This window comes from Mycotypha africana (assembly GCF_025528875.1).
Source record: "Mycotypha africana strain NRRL 2978 chromosome Unknown BDF20scaffold_3, whole genome shotgun sequence".
NCBI lineage: Eukaryota > Fungi > Mucoromycota > Mucoromycetes > Mucorales > Mycotyphaceae > Mycotypha > Mycotypha africana.
This window is the reverse complement of record NW_026515727.1, coordinates 655,363-675,632: the sequence shown is the minus strand read 5'-3', so window position 1 is coordinate 675,632 and position 20,270 is coordinate 655,363. Positions and strand designations below refer to the sequence as shown.

Here is a 20,270-nt window from a genome sequence, read left to right as displayed (position 1 = left end):
ACAATTTTAGTTATTACTTTTTCGGTATTTTGCAAATACAACCCGCCATAGCAAAGTATTAAATACAGGTATTACGCGCGTAGGATTTAGTTCCTTTAGTTTTGACAAGGCTGAATCAGCCATTAACGAAGTACATCTTAATCGTTTAAAGATAATTTGTTAGGCTTCCAAATGTATGGTCATTTGATAAATTATATTTTAGAATTGAAAGAATTACTGCTGCGATCTGTTGGGGAACTACTATTTCGGCTTACGACACACTTTCTGCACAAATAAAGCGTAATTGGACGGGATGGTTTCAATTATTCATGGAAACGCACAGATAAGTAAATCTTACCATAATCAGCCGACATCATAGTTTGTTGAGCTAGAGGTATTGCATTTTTGATCTTCCACACAACAACTAGACTTTCCAGATCAATAATCACGAATCGGTGTTTGTTCCTTCAATTAAACTGTTTACAATAGAGAAATACGAAACCGAAATTCCAAATAAGAATGTAAGGCAATAGTTGCTGTTTATATATTGAAGTGAAAGCTCGTGAATATGCTCTTTACAGCTTGTTTTGACTTTTTGAAATCAAATTTCATAAAATTATACCTAATGAAAATAGTAAATGGTATGCCTGTGCTTTGAGCCTGCCTGACAGTTATTGTGTTCCGACTACATCTGTCTGACCTGTTGTATTTAGCTATAGGAATTGTGCTTACAGGCATTACCACGTTGGTCGCTGGATCGAAAATCGATTATAATGTGATTTCTCTTGTTAACAATCATCAAAAGATGGGCGCGATTATTGATGATAAATTGTATCCTTTGAAGATAACATCCGAGAAGTCAACTCTTCTACACTCTGGAAAAGCCCCCATTGCCAACCATGGCTATAAATATGCGATTCTTGATGATAGCGACAACATTGTTCAGATGGAAAACTTCACTCGCCAACCATTGAACGAAGATACCCAGAACGAATATTACAACAGAACCTGGACATCAGTGTTCCTTCCGGAGCTTCCTACTGTACTAGATCCACTTCCTATTATTAATCGTATTGATTCTGACTTACATATTGATGGAGAAATTCCTACTGTTCACATTACCGGTAACCAAACAGCACTCGATTATATCCACAGCCATGCGAATGATGATATAGATGTTCCGGGATTACACATGACATATATCAGGTACAACTGTATAACTTGTCGGCACTTGTACAAATGTCGACTCTATTAAGCTAACATAAAAATTTGTTAATTACTTCAGTCCTAACAAGGTTAAAGTGTTCAAAAATATCACCCTTTCTATATCTGGACATAGTAGTCGTAATGAGGAAAAGCTTTCATATAAAATCAAACTACTCAAAGAGGATGACCTCTCCGATTATCGTCGTTTCAAGTTCAGATCATTAGCCACTGACCCCTCCTACATGAGAGAACATGTTGCCTACAGTGTTGGCCGCTCCGCTGGTCTTCCCATCACCGGATTTTCTTACCTTCGTCTCTATTTAAATGATCGTCCTATAGGATTATTTGGGCTCGCTGAAGATTATAAAAACCCTTGGCAGCGGAATGAATTCGCAGGTGGCGACAAAGGCTATAAACAAGGCGCTTTTTATGTTGCCAATCTAAACGGTAATATGAAGTTGGTTGCTCCACCTTTCAATGGTAACACAACGGAAGGAAAAGATGGCAGTTTTGATTTTCCTCCCCTAGGTGAACAGGGACCTAGCAATCCTAGTCATCATGGCGGCTTCAAGGGTTTCAGACATGATAAATCCAATTTACATTACGTCGGTGAGAATGCAACTCTGTACCGAGACTACTATGATTTAAAGGAGAATCCCTCTGTGGGCACGGCCAATTATACCAAAATCATCGAATTAACCAAGTTTATTGCTCAACAACCCAACATCACAGATGCCGATAATTCCGTCACTTCACAATGGGAGCAATATATTGATGTTGACAGTGCTTTGCGGATGATTGCCTTGGAAATTGTTATAAGTAACTCAGACTCTTATATGGCCATGGGAAACAACTATATCATATACGAGGACCCTGATGCCGATCGTCTTATGTTCAGTGCTCAAGATTTTGACCTCACTATGGGTCATGGCATGCATAATGCAACTCTAATGTATGGTGGCAATTGGACTGCTTTCCCCGGTTTCTTGGATAGCCCTTTAACTGCCACCTTATATCATGTCCCTAAATACAGAAAAAAGCTTGAAAATCTCATTCATACTATGACAGCAGGTATAATGAACTCTAAGGTCTTGAATCCTCGTATAGACGCTCTTTACAAGATGCTCAAGGAAGATGTGGATTGGGACAAGACCTTGCCGCGTGTCAATGCTGTCCCTACAAACGAGACTTCTCGTAGAAGGCATTTTAGTATGGGCAATACCAGCATGACCTTTGATGAAGCTGTTAATGGAAATGCCAACAGAGCAAATACACTAGGATTGAAAGAATTTGTTAAGACTCGTAGCCGAAACCTTCTCGAATTTTTCAATTCTAGTAAGGCTTGACACCAACCCTTTTCAATTTGTACTTAACCTAGTTAGGCCTTGGACTAGGTCATTTTTCTTCATCTGTATATATACATATTCTGAGCCTTACTCTATAAAAAGTGTGACATTATTTATTGCTTATAGCATTTACATCAGCTTAAGGCTACTTTTTTTTTGGTATGGGAGTTGGGCTCAGGTTTTATATTGCTACAATGCTTCTATTTGATTCCGCGTTTTAATTTTAGTTTCCAAATTTCGACATCATCGTTGTCTACCATATCATGTCTCAAAAACTTCTTCAAAACCATTCTTGCATTGAACCCAAATGCTTCAGCCTTCTTAATGAAACTATCAATCACAGCATCATCTCTTCTTTCTACAGCAATAAGTATGATTGTTGAAGTTGAGGAATAATGCCGAATACATTTCAATAAAGGCTCGACCAATTCAACCTCGTAAATACAATCTGATGCCAGAATATAATTGTAAAAAACGTTGGTCTCTTGAGAGTAAGTGCTATCAACATCTATTTTCAACCAATCCAATGGCTCAACAATAATTGATGGTGGCTGAATTAGGTCTGCAGTACTGCTTGTCGTCAGGTGGTGATGTAAGTAATACCACCAATCCGTGATATCTTTAGTAGCATCTTGACAATTTTTTTCAAGCACATAATGAATTACATCGGGAAGATCGGTTAAAACAGTTTGGTAGCCTAGCGAGGCCATGGTTAGGCCAGCCAAACCACAACCACTTCCGAGCTCTAAACAAGTTTTTATATTCTTTGTGCTATTGCTGCTGTTTTTCCGTTGATTTTCGAAGGATGGTTTCTTTACAGTATCATATAAATAAAATGCTAACAATTTAGCAGAATCCCAAACAGTTGTACCATGACTTCCAGTCTCATTACTTTGTCTAAGTTTAAGGCTAAAAGACGGGTTGAAATCAATTGTAAAGATAGGAAGGGATTTTGTATCTGTCAAGTCTTGTTTACATTCGAGCATTTATCAATCTCAAGTGACGCCCTTAATGAAATAAGGGCGGGAACACTAAAGAGAATTCAAATGTTTTGAGTCTTTTTCAAAAAAAGAAAAAAATTCTGATCCGACGAAGAACAAGGAACGTTTCACGTCCAGGCTGCAATATTCTACTAAACAAAAACAGACTGATATGATCAATTGAGCAGATAATTGTCATTTTAAACTTAATATGTTTCAAGGGCAAAAACCATCAAGATTCATTTATGATTGGTGTTAAACCCGGTTTTTTTGCTGCGTTCTAACTTTTTTGCAAGCCACAACCTTTGTATATGCTTTATAAGGCCAAAGTTAATAGCATTGAGCTGCAAAATTGGTCCCAAATAAGATTGATTGGATAGATTGTCACTAAAGTCATTCGAAATCTGCCATGTACGATTTTCATTGGTACTTCAACTTCCTTGTCAAAGCATTGAATATGTCCTTGATGTGTTTGTCAATACGTATTGGCAGCCTTTAATAATGGATACCGATGTAGAAAATAAATTGATAAATGACATCGAAAGCAATTCATATGTAGAGTGCAATCTTATATACGAATATAACAGAGTACCTCTGGAAGACATTTTACTCATATTTCCAGATTACTGCATGAAGTACAGTATGTACTAGAAACGGTATATGTCATGCAAAACACATTGTCCTAGTATCCATGACACAGAAAAGTCTAAATGCTGCTTCCTGATTTGATGCAAAACACAGTTGAAGGGTCGGCACAACTATCATCATCAAGCGATTTTTCTGAAACAGAAGATGACATATTGATATTCTTCTATAGCCCAGCATATATAGTCATCCTCAATATATCTGTTAGCTACTTGATCGACTTCGGTTTGGCCAGGATGACATTTTGAAGTTGATCAAATTTAACGAGCACGTAAACTCAAACAAGAACTACATCGATTTTGTACTAGGCATCATTACAGATAATGAGTTATTAATTTCGGTTTTTCTTGATTTTAAATAAGCGGCAGCAGTAGTAAATTTTTATAGTTTATTTTACAAAGGGAAAATGAACACTAGGAGTGTTTCAACACCTTCTTTCTGTATGAGGGATTTGCATTTTTATCATCTACTGTCTGTGACATTTACGTATCTTCATATGTCACATTGCTTTCAGCAGCAGCGTAGCAAAACAACAAAGTGAATTTATACGTAGGTTTTGTGGTTTGTTTTAATACAGATAGAATACAGGCCATGTGTATATTTGCTATGTACTATTAAGATATATGGCTTAAATGTTTATTTGAATAGAATTAACATCATTATGTTTGTGGAGGGATAGTGACAACCTGTCTGCCCAATTGAGTAGTGAACAATACCGAAAGTAACCTGAAATACCAAATCGAGCTCTCTATTTTTTATTGTTATTTTTTTTCTTTAGCGATCTACCTCACCAAAAACGATATCTATCAAATTTGTTTTGGTTATGTTAGATATCTAGCCTGCACTCAAAAATAACAATTTTGCTTTAACCTACCCATTGTACCAATGATTGTGACCTAGAATATATGGAAAGAGCGGGTAAGTAGAGTCAGTAATCCAATACTCAATTAAACTGTGTAATAGAAAGTGGTAATAGATTGAACTTACCATATCTGGTAGGAGATGTCCACGAGCCATGAAGTCTGAACCTTGTAAATGTGAAAAACCAGGAGCTCTGATCTTGCATCTGTAAGGTCTATTTGAGCCATCTGAGACTAAGAAAACACCAAATTCACCCTTTGGAGCTTCAATGACTGTGTAAGTTTCTCCAGCAGGCACAGAGAAACCTTCAGAGTAGATCTTGAAATGATGAATCAAAGCTTCCATGTTTTCCTTCATAGCAGCACGAGGAGGTGGTGTGACCTTCCAGTCATCTGTTTTGACAGGACCTTCGGGAATTTTATTAACACATTGATGAATAATACGGAGAGATTGACGCATTTCTTCCATACGACAAAGGTAGCGATCAAAACAATCCCCGTTTTGACCAATAGGAACATCAAACTCTACTTTATCATAAGCATCGTAAGGTTGTGTTTTACGAAGATCCCAAGGAATACCTGAGCCACGGACGAGGACTCCAGAGAAACCCCAGTCTTGAGCTTCTTTAGCTGTGACGATACCTACATTACGTGTACGAATTTGCCAAATACGGTTACCAGTCAGTAATTCTTCGATTTCATCAACACGGTCGCCAAACTGTGTCGACCAATCGTGAATGTCCTCTAATAAACCGAAAGGTATATCAAATGCCACACCGCCAGGACGGACATAGTTGGCATGGAGACGGGCACCAGACACGCGCTCATAGAATTCCATCAACTTTTCACGTTCTTCAAACATCCACAAAAGTGGGGTCAAAGCACCCACATCCATAGCGTGTGACATAACGGCCATAATATGATTCAAGATACGAGTAATTTCGCCAAACATTGTACGGATGTACTTGGCGCGTTCTGGTACTTCAATATTTAATAGTTTTTCGACAGCTAATGAATATGCTTGTTCGTTGGTCATGATGGAAACGTAATCAAGACGATCGAAGTAAGGTAAAGCTTGCAAATACGTCTTGTATTCAATTAACTTTTCGGTGCCTCTGTGCAATAAACCTATATGAGGATCCGCACGAACAATTTCTTCACCATTTAATTCTAAGATCAGACGGAGTACACCATGTGCTGCAGGATGTTGAGGACCAAAATTGACGGTGAAGTTACGCATTCTGCTTTCTTCTTCGTCGATTTCTATAAAAAAATATTGTTTTCCAGAATAAAAAAGTAGATCGTTATTGAGTTTGCTTGCTGATATCTTTTGCTTATTGTTTTGTAGACTGCAAATGAGCTGTTGATTGACTGCAAAAACTTACCACCAAAAGCTTGGGCGCTTGTGTCTTCTGTAATGGTTGTTCTAGGGATATCACCAACAGTTTGCTGGGCGGCTGTAGCCATAGTGCGAACTGGTTTAAATGCCCTCAAAGGCCTCAACTGTTGAAATACTGAAGGGCGCATATTGTTTGTTAAGCGGGCTGAATTGGTAAAGGAGCGTGCCCACATTCTTGTTGCAAAAGACATGGCTGCTGTGTAAGTAGCTTAAAGATTTGGGATTAGCTGTAGGTTTTGGTTGCTGATGAACGATCGAGCTGCTTTATTTGCGTTGAGAGTGGGGAGGTGAATTTTTGAACGTCAAATATACAAAGATAAAGAAGTATTATTGAAACTCTATGCAATATTTAGCATATAAGCTTCTTTTAAATATAACTTAATAGTACAAGTATATAATACCTTTCTCTTCGATTATTTTTTTAGTCACTTATAGGAAAGAAATTAAAGATTAAAGCAATATAGAAAATTGTAAAGTCCTACTTCTCCACATTGTTATTTCAAACCAGGTGGAGAAGCCCAGGGCGAGAAAAATATTGGTTTTGGAGTTCCGCCAATTTTGAAGGCTTTTTACTTTCCCCTTTGACGTCATTAAAGCACTGTTTTATATTTATTTTTATTTTTAATTTTTATTTTATTTTTTCTTATGAACAGGATCTTACAGTAAAATCTCTTTGCAGAAGAGCATTCAAGTCATCGCTCACATTCTTTGAACATAAACAAAAGTATTACTTCATCTACTTCTTTAACAGAGCTATTGCGCCTTTAGCGGCATTCGAATTAGTATTTTCGCAAATTTTAAGGTGTTGTAATCGAAAAAGAGTGTGCTTTCTGTTAAAGTCGTTACAGAAGCGCGATCATCATTATACCAACCGAATTAAGGCAGTTAGATTTTTTTTAAGCTACGTAAGCGATGAAGTGTAGTTGACAACAGCTGTAGATATCAACAGAGAGAATATCTGATTTACCTTTTTTGCAACCACGCGGATCTCACTTTGTGAGTGCTATGCATTCTTGCGAATCACAGTTCCATTTGATAACAAGGAGATCTTTAAGGTTTTTGAAAGATAACTTGATAAAATTGTACCGGATAAGAATTGTACGAACAACAGGTATAGGAACAAGTAGGAAATTATGCCACAAAAATACAGCAGGATTTAAGCCGAACTGAATCAACTGTAGAATAACAGAGAAACGATCAACTATGACAGAGATTTAGGTTTTGAACAATTACTAAACGATCATTAACTTGATAACTTGTTGTAAATATGGGGGAAATTGTATGTAGAAGTTTGAAATCCCACAATTTGAACGTAAATAAAAGTGTATGGCATTGGAGCGGTGTCCGTTTACTGGTTTTGGATTCTTTGAGTTTTACGCGCTCTATGTCAAATTCCAGGTTTCGGCATTTCTATACCCGAAGCTCTGAGCCGAAGGAGTTGCTAGAGAAGAATTTAAAGTACTGTCCAAGTACCCAATCTTTAGTTAACTGAATTCGTTTTAACCAGTACTAGAGAGGGTCGGTAGAGTCGTAAATTGATCTGCTTCGAATTTCTCTGCAGTCTCTCGAAAAAAAAAAAAAAAATGAAAATGAATGTCTATATGCATATACTAGCGCGATAGAGGTAGACCTGGAAGAATCACAGCACAACACTAACAAAATACATTATTGTATTAGAGACAACAAGTGCCTTACATGTAGGTATATGTGTTTACAAGTAAGTTGGACTAAGACTGCGTGTAAAGTCTGATAGGAAAAAAAAGCAGACCAAATCACCAAAGAATACAACTTATGCATTAAAGACATTGTAAGCCTGGAAGCAAACCTACCTATTGAGGCATAAATGGACATTACAGACAAGTATGACGTCTTACCCGCTACAAAGCTAAAACTAAGATAAAATGCTAGTTGAAAAAGTTAGACGTACAAAACCGCATCGTTTGATTGAGTATAAACCAGGTGATCGAGTCATGTATATGCGCACAAACTATTGATCAATTAGCATCTTCTGATGATGGTCTTTACACTGTGGTTCGAAAGAATCGAGGTAAAGTCTATTCTTTGCGCAACGTTACTGGCGAGCCAACCAAGTGTGATTATACTACGGCGGGCTAAATCTGTTTCCCGCGAAGCCGTTGACTTTGACAATGAAGGCAAGGAGATAGAGCATTTCCAAACTTTGAGCATTCTCATCATTGTGGATAATTGCCAAAATTGTAGTTGTTTGATGTAGCCCAATCTTTCAGTCACTCCAAGTGCTAATCCCCCTTTCATTGTAGTTAACTTGATACTACGTCCAACGGCACAGTGTCTATATCTTCTTTAACCGATAACTGATAATAAGCATTGGTATTGTATCAATTTTTTGAAAAATGCGCAATCCTAAATTGCCGACGTAAATCCTACTTAAAACGACAGAGGCTCAAAAAGATCTGTCGGTGGGCCGCTGCGAAGTACCCTTAACCTAACCCTAAATAATGTTAGGCTAGGCTAACCTCCTCCAGTAGGTTGCTCAAGCGTATTATCACAACCATCACATAACTGTATAATGTTTGTTTTTATTCTCTTTATAAGTTCATTTTATTATGATTTTGAGCGCAGCTTTTAGTGAACAAACTTGAATTATTATTCAGGGACTCAGCATTGTTACTGATGACGAGGATACTGTCAATATGCAACTAGATACAGGTCGAAATGTCAGTCCTATACTTCCTAAAGATTTTGAGAATTCTACACATATCAGAAGTTTTCCATCGGTTTTCATTTGGCAGTATATGAAAGATGGAAAAGCAGAGCAAACTTTCAACATTTTAGTCGCAATCCTGCTTTTGTCTGCTTTGAAGAACGCTTATCATTGACCTTTTTTCTCTCTCTCTCTCTTTTTGCTGTCTTCTTTTATCGTTTAGGTAAGAAGAATCATTTCAATAACAGTGTTAGTTTGATTGTACGAGCAGAAATTTTGGCGACAAAGCCTGTCGTGCGTAAGTATGATTTGATGAACTTCTACCATACGGCTATTCTTTTCCGACTTTCTTAAAGCTTCTATTCCCTTTGATATTGCCTTCATCAAATTATTGTATGTCTGTGAAATTCATGTATTCAATTTTTATGAAATATTCGGGAGAGGCATACTATTACGACAGATTATGTATGCCATGGCAAAAAATATGATATGTGAATTGACTTCATTGTCATATGAAAAAGCACATTCATGTATTACAGATAATCGTGATCATTCTTTGTACCCCATACTTTTTTTCCCCCAGTAACTTGTATAACTGTGCCTGCGTATTGCAATTATTTTTCTTTTCCATTTAAACTGGTAATTGCAGGCATGAAATATTCACCTACACTCCAGGAAAAGGGTTATGTCGAGGTTGGCCAAAAGCGGCAGTCTAAGCCAACAAAACTATACTATGAACGTCATGGAACTGGTCCTGAACGTGTCTTACTAGTGATGGGTATGTCTAATTAATAATGCTCCCTGCTAAAACAGGGACATACAAACTGTTGCTACGTTTATAAAAAGAGTACCTTCTTGCTATACTAGGCTTAAGCACGCCATGTGGCGCTTGGGACAAGCAGGTAAATAGTGTGTATCTATATGGCCGAAAAAAACATAAATTTTTTTACATTGTCTTTTGAAATCCCGTGGTTTTGTCTCTTTTCAGGTTAAATATATAGTGGGCTTAAATAAGTACACTGTAATTATTTTTGATAATAGAGGAATGGGATTTTCAGGTAATTCAGAGATTTGGTTATATTTAAGCGTATGTTCTTTAATTATACATTCTTTTTCAAATTTCATTTTTCGTACAAAAAAAAAAAAAAAAAAAAAAAAAAAAGATGCGCCTGCTGGTCTATATTCGTAAGTCATACTTCACTCTTATTGTATCTATCACTTACTCAACGTCTTGCATAGAACATCTCAAATGGCCATTGATACGTTGGAACTATTAGACTACTTCGAATGGTATAAAAATGTACATTTGGTCGGTATATCGATGGGCGGAATGATATCTTTGGAAATGGCTGATGCCGATCCATATCGCTTCAAGACGTTGACCTTAACAAGTACAACGGCACGAAGAAATCTACCAACTGTAAGTGAATATGGTTGTTCCTAGTACCAGCACTAAACAATACGTTCGGATTTTTAAATCATTTACTACTCTCATAGTGGGCAGCCATCTCAACTTTATCGAAAATAGCGTTCTATTACCGTGATCCTAAAGATCAATTAAACGCAGCTATTGATTTAGTCTATCCAAAAGAATGGCTACAACAGAAGCCATCTGCTAATTTATCCAATACGACAAAAGTATTCGACACAAATCGGGACTATGCCATTTATGAATTGATCAAACATATCAAGCTTTCTCGTCGACAAACGCTCGTTGGTAATTTGGGACAAACAGCCGCATGCTTACGACATTATGTTTCAGATCAGCGTCTCCAACATATTAAATCAAGTGGGTTACCTGTAATGATTATTACAGGTACATTTGACAATTTAGTACGACCCGAATATTCTTACCATATGAAAGAGAAGCTGGAGGCGAGGTTCGAGCTCTTCGAAGGGAGTGGGCATGCTATTCCCGAGGAACAACCTGAGAGATACAATCGTTTATTAATCGATCATTTTGAGTCCGCAGTGAATAATAGTAATAATAGTGATAGCAATGGCACCAGGTTAGCAAAGCTTTAACATTTGTGATTATGACAACTAATAAATAGGAAGCATATATCTATTGCCATATACATTGTTATTATGCGCACCGGACAATAAATTTTCAGTGGAAGGGGCCGAGTTACGTTATCAGTGTTACATTAAGAAATCAATTTTGAAGCTGGTGGTATAATACTGGCGAAGCATTTGAAAGTATAATGAGATAATGATCAACTAGATTTAACATTGCTGAAAATTTCGCAGATAATGTCGTAGCCTCAATCTTTGTTTTGATGCGACTGTTGCCTTCTTAATATTATTTTTCAGCCGCCTTTAACAAGGGATTTTTTTTTCTTGTGTTAAAAGAACCGAAGCATACATTTCTGTAATGGAAGCGACCTATTTCACTTTTCTATCTGCGGGTCATAAACTTATAGATGGTAGTCCGCCAACATTCTTCTATTTAGCGAACAAATATCAATTTCAGATAGTGCTTAAGTAATATCGTTGTTCGCACATTCCATGACGTTTTGTGCGCTTGATAATATCACTAATTGTTTGCTTTGGATTGAACGACGTTGTTCTTTGTTTTTCTTGAAATAGCTTTTAATTCGTCTTTCTCCATTACAGAAGAATATAGAAAAGGAGCTAAATGTTAGGTAAAAGCCCTTTGGTTTACTTCCTCTTATCAAGAGCGACGCTACTTCTATCATCACGTCCTTGCATTTATTGAATTCTTATGGGATCTATCAAAATTCATTAGTGGCGAAAATCGATCTAGTCAACTGAGAGTACCTGCTGTACCCACCAGATCGGCATCTTCTGCCATAGTTTTAGTAAAGTCTTGTGATTCAGAAAGATATTTGAAATAAATGAAAGCTTCTTTTCAAAATTAGAACTAAGCTGTCATTGAATGTTAGGAGTGGTTATCAATTTGACAATTTCCTTTCAGAATAGATTGTTTGTCAAAGGTTTTACGAATATAGGATTACAATCACTCTGAAGGTAGGTTAGACTAGTTCCAGTTAAAGAATACTCTCGACTAGAGACTGCTTTTTGAGAACGTCTCTGAGGGCAGAATAGTTACAAATCTTATTGTAAAGAATGACTACAATGAACTGGAGTGATATATATGAATAGCAAGTACATTTAACAACAGCCGTAGCAGCAAAAACGGTATCTTGTACTATAATATGAGATGCTTTGCACGACTTTCATAAAAGTATACAGAGATGCCCTGTGAATGTATATACATATTTGAAATGAAGGTACTTAAGCAAGGCAGGTGAGCAATTTATTGAACTTGCGGAAGGGGGGATAATGAAGATGATACTGCTAATGTTGAAATCTAGCTATTTATGCTGGTATATGTTTTCTCTGATGGAGGAGAACAAAAATAGGCAAGCTAAAGGATATGCATTATCCTTATCGATAAAACCAAGTATTGCTGTTGTTGCTGCTGCTATTCTATATTGCAGCCGATATAGATAGTTTCATTATTGTCTGTTGCTGCATATTTTTTAAGTATTAGAGAACGTCGTTGTTCCCAGCAAGACGACAGCCTACGACTCTTCTCTATATCTTCTTCATGAGCTAGATAGTCTTCTTCGTCTTCACTCGTTACGCCTCCCTGTTGTTGGTTCTGCTGTAAGGAAGCAACGGACATAGAGCAGCAGGATGAAGGTGGCATTTGGTTCCATTGATAAAAAGTAGACGTCTTTTTTAATTGACAAGTTCCCAAGAATGATTCACATTCACCATCCCCTTCTTCTTCATCAAAACTATAAACTAATCCAAAAAACCTTGTCTGAAAAATGCTGTAAGCAAGGATACAAATAGCTATAACCACTAGCACTGATACTGAAGAAATGATAATATAGTAGACAGTATCCATCGGGAATAATGATAAGAATTACAAAATGTGTAGTTGCTGCTGTTGAAGTTTTGTTGCCGTGAAACAATCCAAGTCCTCTATCCCCTTTCAACGAAAGGCTTTCGTCTGTCTGTATGGTTGCTGTTGCTGTTATTCCTGCCGTTTCCGTTACCGAATTCTTAAGAAATAGTCAAAAAGTATAGAAGAAGTGGAAAAAAAGACCATTTATGATCTTTGGCCTACATAACAAATTAAGGTACGATCTTCGTTTGTCCACACCAAAAAAAAAAGGAGACTTTTCCCTTATCGCCCATCTTTTCAGCAATCTTTCAAAATTGCTTTAAATGCATGCAAATGAAAAGATTTGGTACTGCCATTGCACTGATGACCATATGTCGTACTTTAATGTTAAAAATCAATATGTATTCTAATTTAATATGTTTACTTCTTTTGCTCTTCAGTTTTTTGTTCATCACTTTCAATTTTCTTAGGTGTGTCGTCGCGTCCGGTGCCTATTCCGATATTGATTATTTTAGCCAACTTAGCCCAATTTGATTCGTTCTTCAATATCCCTAACCCAGAATAACACTTACCAACTTGTTCCCAAGGTGACAAAGCGCCTTCGAAATTTCTAAATGCCTGTGCCAATTCTACAGGTTCAGTCACGATACGTTTCTTTTCTTCGTCATAACGCACTTCAACGTAACCGGTCAGTGGGAAGTCCTTTCTCAAAGGATGTCCTTCAAAACCATAATCTGTTAAAATACGTCTCAAATCAGGATGCCCTGTGAAAAAGACACCAAACATATCATAAGTTTCTCTTTCTTGCCAATTAGCACCGCTGAACAGAGGAACCGAAGAGGGTACAGGTGATGTTTCTGAAGCGTAGGTTTTTACACGAATACGACCGTTGTATTTCATACTGAGTAAATTGTATACTACTTCAAAACGATGCTCACGACTTGGATAATCAGCTGCTGTGATATCCATCATGGATTTAAATTGAGCATTTGTATGATCTCGTAAGAAGTGAAGGACTTGATAGATAGCAGTAGGGGCAACATAAAGTGTAAGTTCGTCCTTATAGACGCTGTATTGTTGAATAAACTTTGGTAGAACACACATAATGTATTTGCCGTATTCATGAAGCTCATCGTTGCCTGACTTAAAGCTGGGATCGGCTGATACTTTTGAATATTGCTTTTTTTCTTCTTCAACGGCTGTCAGTTTGGGGAAGAGTAGTTATGGTAAGACATGAATACCAATCCAAATAATAAGAATTCCTTGTTTTCAAAAAAAGAAGGGTTGCTGTTGTTTACCTTGCCATTTTGCTGCTGTTGAAGTGAAGGATCGTGTACAGCTCGCTGGCACAGCTGTTTTGACTACAATAAAGTAAGGGGAAAAATCGTCAATGCTTATGGCTCATGAACTTTTGACAGTTTCTTCGTCTTCAATTCCTACCCCAAGCTTTGTGCCGGGGAAAACGCATCAAGGATGCACTGAAAGATCTCATTGCCATTATGTGATAACAGTGTAGAAGAGGACCGAAAAGGATGTTTAGAACAATTCGACTATTTTCCCCGGAATTTTTTCCCCACAAAATGCGTACATTTCGGTGACGCAAACAAGGGGGCAGCAACAAGCGGAGTAAATCAATTTCTTTTAGCTCAATCATATTTTTCATTGCCTATTCGCATTTTTCATAAACTAATGCAGATACCCTCTGATCATGAATCAAGAGAAACAGTGTCGTATGTCTTTAGAAACGAATTGTCAAGTCGAGAGCATCTTTATTCTTGATACACTTTATATTCTATTCAGTTACGAATTACAACCGAATCAAAAGTGTATTAAAGCTCAATATGATTACTTTATCAAAAAATATTTTTAGTCGCGCAAAAAACTTGCTTTTGTCTAAAGACATATTCGTAAGTTATATGTAGGATCCACTTTTCAGGGCCAAGATAACTCAAGTTCTTCTGATTGCTGGCCCATATTACTCGATTTTTAGATTCAGCTCACGTTAAATTATGTTTGGTTTAGGCCAACTTCGTTTTAGCATTAAATACAAAAGTATTCATGGCAGAGACTCTGAAATAAATGCAGCAGTAAAAGTGTAGTTGATTTGGCAGAAAGAAAAAAAAACGAGTTGACTATGATAGATGCTGCTTCATGTCCAAGCGTTTGACAAAGAAACTCACAGCATGTCTTATCCAAACCATTACCAATTTTTCAGAGTAACTTACACAAGTACAGGATAGATAAGCTAGAAATAAGTGACTAAGTAGTCCGATAGATATTGAGAGTATCCGTGGTGTGCATGATCTTCTCCTTAATCTTTTCTCATTGCCGCACCGTTTCAGCTCTCAATTGATTTTACTCAACGCAAACAAGAAATATTATTCAAATGTTTACAGTTCGACAGTCGTTTAGCTTGAGATAAGTATTTACTCGGCAAGAAAAAGTTCGATGACAATCTACATATGAACCCTGCCTTGAGGGGAGAAAATATTCCTGCTAGTGCGCTAGCGGGGAGTGGCAAATGACTTTCTTCCTCTTGCCAACAATAATATAATTCTAAACTAACGTTATGCAATGTCACTAATCAATTGTCCTTCTTTAATAGATTGGTATTGTCCACAGAGAACTTAAAATGATTGAAAGTTACTGTGATCACCCTTCAAGTCCAATAATCTTATATGTTTTTAAACGTTATTCTCGTCAGCTTATTCTTACCTTTCGAATAAATCCATGAGTAAATCAATAACAAGGAATTCTAAACTGTTATGTTGACATTTGTAGCACTTCAAGGAACTACTTGTGTATTTTGAAAGTTTCCCTGCTTTAGTGAAGTCATCCTCTATTTGAAACATTATCAATTTATGCTCAAGGTGCACATCTTGCACGTTGGAAAAATTCTCCAATTGTTATCTTCAATAAGGACTTTGTCTTTAGAGTGTCTTCTTCGCAGTGAGTTGGCAGTCTCAACCGATTCATGCCATGAAAAAGGAGAACTTTTTTACTTCAAAGGATAGTAGAGTAAAGTCAGATAATCTGCACTGCTCTCAGAATCACCCTGCTTGACCTCCTTGCTCATCTATTAATAACCTCCTGTTCTTTAGTGTATACACTTGCCCCTTCTCCTATTATCCCACCAATCTTGGTTTTTTAACTTTGTAGGTATAACAAATAATGCTGTCGTGCACGCCAACTTTTGCACCATGATGTCTCTTTGCTACCTCTTAAAAATCCATGTCAATAAAAAACGGTTAAACCATGCCATTACAATTTCTTGTTCCTACTGTTAACAATAAGATTTGGGAATCAAGTGCGTTTTTTGAAAGATCCTTCAATGATAGTAAAGCTGAACTCTTGCTTCCGGGTAAGCTTTTTTCTCCTTACTTAATGGTCAAGTTGATTTAACTGTATATTGCATGGCTTCAGAATTCTGGTCGCAGCATCCGTGAACTTGGAGCGTAACCAAGTACTGTCAAGAAGGACTTCGCTGTAACCCTACTTTAAACAGCTTCCAAGCGTCAATCCAATTATTAAAGGACGCTGCTCTAATAGACAGACATGTCATTCAAGGTTCTGTTGCTGCTATGAAGGTCAACAGTATGCTGACTTACCCACAATCAAGTCAAGCAAAGAAGGCTTTTCAGAAGTTCTAGAAACTTCATGCGGCCAGTTACTGTTGCAATTGCTTAATTGAGAAATTGATAACTGTTATAAGTCGATGACTATGAACTTAGTTCTCTTTATTATTCTTCAGATGAAGTAGAAGGATTATTTACTTTGTGAGGTTTAATGGGAATTATATTATTTGAGGACGCGTATGCTAGTCACTAATTTCAGGTTCAGATGCTTATTGTGTGATTATTATACTTAGGCCTGTATCTTATTTTTATGCTGTACATAACCTATATTAGATGCAGTATAGATAGACCGTGGTAGAATGTATTCTCTACCTGGTTGTACGTACTCAAGTATTGTAGTTATTATCTCACCAAACACGTCAGTTACTCTGAACTAGCTTTGCAAGAAGAGGCAGCAAAAGCGAAGGTCACCACCGTTCTGTATACAGAAATCGCGGAGAAAGAGGTCTCAAGAAAAAGAAAGATTAGTCAAACCAATGCAGACAGCTGCTTAGAGCAGCAAAAATCAAACAAAAGCAACAACGACAGCAACAATAATAACGACAGCAATGTTAATGGCAACAACAACGTTAATAGCGACAATAACGGCAACAAGCACATTATCGCAACGAAGTGGTTGGTTTTTTCTGTAACAACGCAATCCACCAGCATGAGTTATGCCCCGAGAAGTTTGGGATCATTTGGTGCGGGAGACACTTGCAGCAAAGAAGCTGCCTGCCCAATGATCTTTACGCCTTCGTTAACAGCAACATAACATTCATAGCACAGTCATGCATCAATGAAGTGCTGTTGAAAGAGTTCTACAATATAGCAGATGCTGAAAATCTCGATGAGATGAGAGTACGCTTGGCTGCTTTCACCAAGGAGGATACAAATAAGAATGACAGAAAGTTCATTTCCAGTGTACTTTCAATATTCACGACCTATCTCTACAAAGAGAATGAAATGCTTCTTACTGTCTCAGGATCATCCTACAGGTCCTATTTACTCGATGAATGCCTGAAGTTTGTCAGCCAAAATAATGACAGCATCATGTTTATACCAGGTGAAATCGAACTAAAGTCTATGACAAAACAGCTTCAAAAATTAGGCGTAACTGACAAGCGGTATTGCTATAAAGCGGATGGCATATTTATCAACAGCATCATCAAGGACTTTGAAATTTTACTAATGGAGGTATCAGGGGAGTATAGCAATGGTGATCAAGCAAAGATCAGCTTTGATCATTATAAGGCATCATTTGGTCTCCAATCAATGCTTACTTCAATTGCTCAGGAAATTTTAAAGAGCAGCTGGGATACCTTTAAACGTTAAAAGCTGCATTTTATTCATGCTAATGGAAGCAGTATCCGGCATTGGAGTATATGTGCGTACGAACCAAAGATCTGCCTCTTGATTAAAGAGCAAAGCTGCAAGGTTCCAGTATGTTTTGAGCAGAGAACTGAATTCTTAGAAACCATTCGTTGACTTTTATTCCACACTTGCTGTAAGCTTGTACATTCCATTCTATATAAGAATATCCGTCAATGATCTAACTTCTCTTTCTATATAGGCTGCTTGTGATGAGACAGTGAATGTATTAAAAGAACTACAAAAAGAACACGTCCAAGCAATGCGTAGGCATTCATCAAGCAGTTTACTGGACTCAGTTGAGTTCATGATAATCAAAATAGCAGAAAAGCAGCATAAAGCTTTGGTGGCTAGTGATGGTCCTGTTAGTGTTCCTCCAAGCCCGGAACATTCATAAGCATCTCTTCTCAAATATGTTCACCGTAAACGATATCAGCTGTCTATACCCCACAACCATTACACCAAAAAAAGCAAATTGAAGGGACACTTTGAAAAATAAATTTTTTTATAGAGCTACGAGGCTCAAAACAAAATTTTATATAAAATGGTGGTTAGGTGATTAGTTAGAGAAAGGGAAAGGGAAAGCCTAAGGGGCCTCATAGAAAAAGTGTGGGATGGGAAAGGAGCCAAATCTTTTGAGATGAGCTGTTCTCGTTCAGAGCTACCGAGACGACACGGAGACTAACGAAAGGTGTAGAGGAGAAAACGTAGGCAAAGTGAGCACGCCTAATTGCGGTAAGGACGCACCTTATGCGGACAAGCTGGAGAGTGTAAGGAGATAATAAGCGGAAATTTCAGATGGAAAATAGCATCATGGAGGATCAATTCAGTGAAAGGGACCCGGAAAAGGGAAGGCCAAAGAGTGAGCGAGACATTTTACTTGAGTGGACAAACATAAAGAAAATGCTCAGGCGTATGAGGAAAGCAGCCTCGGCACAGGGGACAAGCATCACTATGAAGAATATCGGGAAGGTCACGATGAAGTCGGGTGCGAGGGGGGAGATTGTTAGGAGCTTCCGGAACCAAACATTGCGGGACGTGTGAGTGAGATGAAAACGCCAGAACTTTTGCCACAAGAAAGGCGCGAGTACCCTCGTGGAAGTCTCAGGATGATCACAGTAATTTTCAAACATTCCAGGTTCTCTGTGGACAATATCACTTTACTAAAGAAGGACAATTGATTAGTGACATTGCATAACGTTAGTTTAGAATTATATTATTGTTGGCAAGAGGAAGAAAGCCATTTCCCACTCCCCGCTAGCGCACTAGCAGGAATTTTTTCTCCCCTCAAGGCAGGGTTCAATCAGGCTTGCACTTATGTTCATGAATTTTTTGGTTATTAAGTATCTATTTCAGCTGTGCTTTGGTTATAGGTTGTTAAGCAGTTTATATTAATAATCTAGCACGTCTAAGCATTATGAAACTGATTAAGTTCACGTTTTTGAAAGGTTCTATTGCCAGCAAAGAGTAATATTTACATCTCTCAACTTTTCACCACCTTCTAAGTCCAACGACAACAATTTTCAGCTTGCTATCATAATGCAGCCCGGCAGTCAAATATCTGTTAGTCATCAACGCCTGATAATATGAAGAGACTTGTTATTTGAATTCTAATTAAAACCAATACAGGAGCAGCAATATACTAAGATTAATATCAATACATGTAGATGGCATGATACAGTTTGCCTTTTTTCGTACTATTCCTTTATTCTCGTTATGATGTTCGTATTTTACCACGGCCCCTGTTTTTGCTATTACATATGAGCATTTACATTACCACCCTCTCTATTACAAAGATTACCCAAACATTTTTGATTATCACATACTCACCAGTAAAACAGCCTGTTTGTTGGTACATTAACAAGCAATAATGTCATTTATGTTTTTATACATAGCAGCTACCTTTTTTTGGTTTACTTGTCATTTTTTGTAATTCAATATATACGGACACTGCAGAATATACATTTCAGAAATATATGCGGCTGTTTAATGCATACATTTTTGTTTGATACAAACTGTTCGCTGCCTTACTATTAACTGTGAAGAACAGCCACGAGGAAGTAACAACGAAGGCATCAAAATATCTCCAATTAATTTGACGCTCCGCTATAAGCCGAATAACACCATTTTATGCATCAACTGATCCCTTCTTCGCTTTGGCAATCAGTTGGTAGAATGTCTGATCAGAAGCCTAAAAAGAACAAACTAGTTTTCAAAGGAGATAAGGAACACAAGTAAATATGAGCTTAGCTATGATAAAAATCGTCAAAAAGATCTCTCAAATTTTAACATCCTAATGAAATTGTT

The 20,270-nt window shown here is 37.3% G+C and overlaps 7 protein-coding genes across 7 annotated transcripts; 3 read left to right on the top strand and 4 right to left on the bottom strand.

Moving 5' to 3' along the window:
- Positions 1 to 784: 784 nt before the first annotated feature.
- BDF20DRAFT_905213 (coth protein-domain-containing protein) lies at positions 785 to 2,531 on the top strand (the record flags this gene model as incomplete). Its single annotated transcript, XM_053083130.1, has 2 exons — positions 785 to 1,185; positions 1,265 to 2,531. The coding sequence occupies 2 exons, from the start codon at positions 785 to 787 to the stop codon at positions 2,529 to 2,531; spliced, it is 1,668 nt and encodes a 555-aa protein (XP_052937959.1).
- Positions 2,532 to 2,634: 103 nt separating this feature from the next.
- On the bottom strand, positions 2,635 to 3,717 carry BDF20DRAFT_858299 (uncharacterized protein). Its single transcript, XM_053080401.1, has one exon. The coding sequence runs from the start codon at positions 3,515 to 3,517 to the stop codon at positions 2,732 to 2,734; it is 786 nt and encodes a 261-aa protein (XP_052937958.1). The 5' UTR covers positions 3,518 to 3,717; the 3' UTR covers positions 2,635 to 2,731.
- Positions 3,718 to 4,517: 800 nt separating this feature from the next.
- On the bottom strand, positions 4,518 to 6,927 carry BDF20DRAFT_858297 (NADH-ubiquinone oxidoreductase). The gene is made up of 4 exons (XM_053080400.1): positions 6,402 to 6,927; positions 5,144 to 6,279; positions 5,031 to 5,052; positions 4,518 to 4,959 (listed from the first exon to the last, which is right to left on the bottom strand). The coding sequence occupies exons 1-4, from the start codon at positions 6,604 to 6,606 to the stop codon at positions 4,931 to 4,933; spliced, it is 1,392 nt and encodes a 463-aa protein (XP_052937957.1). The 5' UTR covers positions 6,607 to 6,927; the 3' UTR covers positions 4,518 to 4,930.
- A 2,927-nt stretch (positions 6,928 to 9,854) lies between these two features.
- Positions 9,855 to 11,237, top strand: BDF20DRAFT_993661 (Alpha/Beta hydrolase protein). Its single transcript, XM_053085389.1, has 5 exons — positions 9,855 to 9,996; positions 10,087 to 10,156; positions 10,262 to 10,283; positions 10,338 to 10,518; positions 10,596 to 11,237. The coding sequence occupies exons 1-5, from the start codon at positions 9,979 to 9,981 to the stop codon at positions 11,121 to 11,123; spliced, it is 819 nt and encodes a 272-aa protein (XP_052937956.1). The 5' UTR covers positions 9,855 to 9,978; the 3' UTR covers positions 11,124 to 11,237.
- Positions 11,238 to 13,322: 2,085 nt separating this feature from the next.
- BDF20DRAFT_858285 (uncharacterized protein) lies at positions 13,323 to 14,582 on the bottom strand. Its single transcript, XM_053080399.1, has 4 exons — positions 14,419 to 14,582; positions 14,277 to 14,339; positions 13,551 to 14,177; positions 13,323 to 13,469 (listed from the first exon to the last, which is right to left on the bottom strand). Exons 1-4 carry the CDS (start codon positions 14,474 to 14,476, stop codon positions 13,399 to 13,401), a joined length of 819 nt encoding a protein of 272 aa, XP_052937955.1. The 5' UTR covers positions 14,477 to 14,582; the 3' UTR covers positions 13,323 to 13,398.
- Positions 14,583 to 17,678: 3,096 nt separating this feature from the next.
- On the top strand, positions 17,679 to 17,927 carry BDF20DRAFT_816439 (uncharacterized protein; the record flags this gene model as incomplete). The annotated part of the gene is made up of 1 exon (XM_053077149.1): positions 17,679 to 17,927. One exon carries the CDS (start codon positions 17,679 to 17,681, stop codon positions 17,925 to 17,927), a length of 249 nt encoding a protein of 82 aa, XP_052937954.1.
- A 427-nt stretch (positions 17,928 to 18,354) lies between these two features.
- BDF20DRAFT_833680 (uncharacterized protein) lies at positions 18,355 to 19,821 on the bottom strand (the record flags this gene model as incomplete). Its single annotated transcript, XM_053078670.1, has 5 exons — positions 18,355 to 18,449; positions 18,844 to 19,121; positions 19,459 to 19,541; positions 19,698 to 19,714; positions 19,794 to 19,821. The coding sequence occupies 5 exons, from the start codon at positions 19,819 to 19,821 to the stop codon at positions 18,355 to 18,357; spliced, it is 501 nt and encodes a 166-aa protein (XP_052937953.1).
- Positions 19,822 to 20,270: the final 449 nt, after the last annotated feature.

What these genes read in the sequence shown, in the direction of transcription:
- BDF20DRAFT_858299 (XM_053080401.1), bottom strand. Translation starts at nt 3,517, where the DNA reads ATGCTCGAATGTAAACAAGACTTGACAGATACAAAATCCCTTCCTATC.
- BDF20DRAFT_858297 (XM_053080400.1), bottom strand. Translation starts at nt 6,606, where the DNA reads ATGTCTTTTGCAACAAGAATGTGGGCACGCTCCTTTACCAATTCAGCC. An exon ending in GACATCTCCTACCAGATATG is followed by an intron (nt 5,053 to 5,143) that starts GTAAGTTCAATC and finishes CATATATTCTAG; the next exon opens with GTCACAATCATTGGTACAAT. An exon ending in CACAATCATTGGTACAATGG is followed by an intron (nt 4,960 to 5,030) that starts GTAGGTTAAAGC and finishes CAAATTTGATAG; the next exon opens with ATATCGTTTTTGGTGAGGTA.
- BDF20DRAFT_858285 (XM_053080399.1), bottom strand. Translation starts at nt 14,476, where the DNA reads ATGGCAATGAGATCTTTCAGTGCATCCTTGATGCGTTTTCCCCGGCAC. An exon ending in AACAGCAGCAAAATGGCAAG is followed by an intron (nt 14,178 to 14,276) that starts GTAAACAACAGC and finishes CCAAACTGACAG; the next exon opens with CCGTTGAAGAAGAAAAAAAG. An exon ending in GTCACCTTGGGAACAAGTTG is followed by an intron (nt 13,470 to 13,550) that starts GTAAGTGTTATT and finishes ATATCGGAATAG; the next exon opens with GCACCGGACGCGACGACACA.
- BDF20DRAFT_993661 (XM_053085389.1), top strand. An exon ending in TAGAGGAATGGGATTTTCAG is followed by an intron (nt 10,157 to 10,261) that starts GTAATTCAGAGA and finishes AAAAAAAAAAAG; the next exon opens with ATGCGCCTGCTGGTCTATAT. An exon ending in GCGCCTGCTGGTCTATATTC is followed by an intron (nt 10,284 to 10,337) that starts GTAAGTCATACT and finishes CGTCTTGCATAG; the next exon opens with AACATCTCAAATGGCCATTG.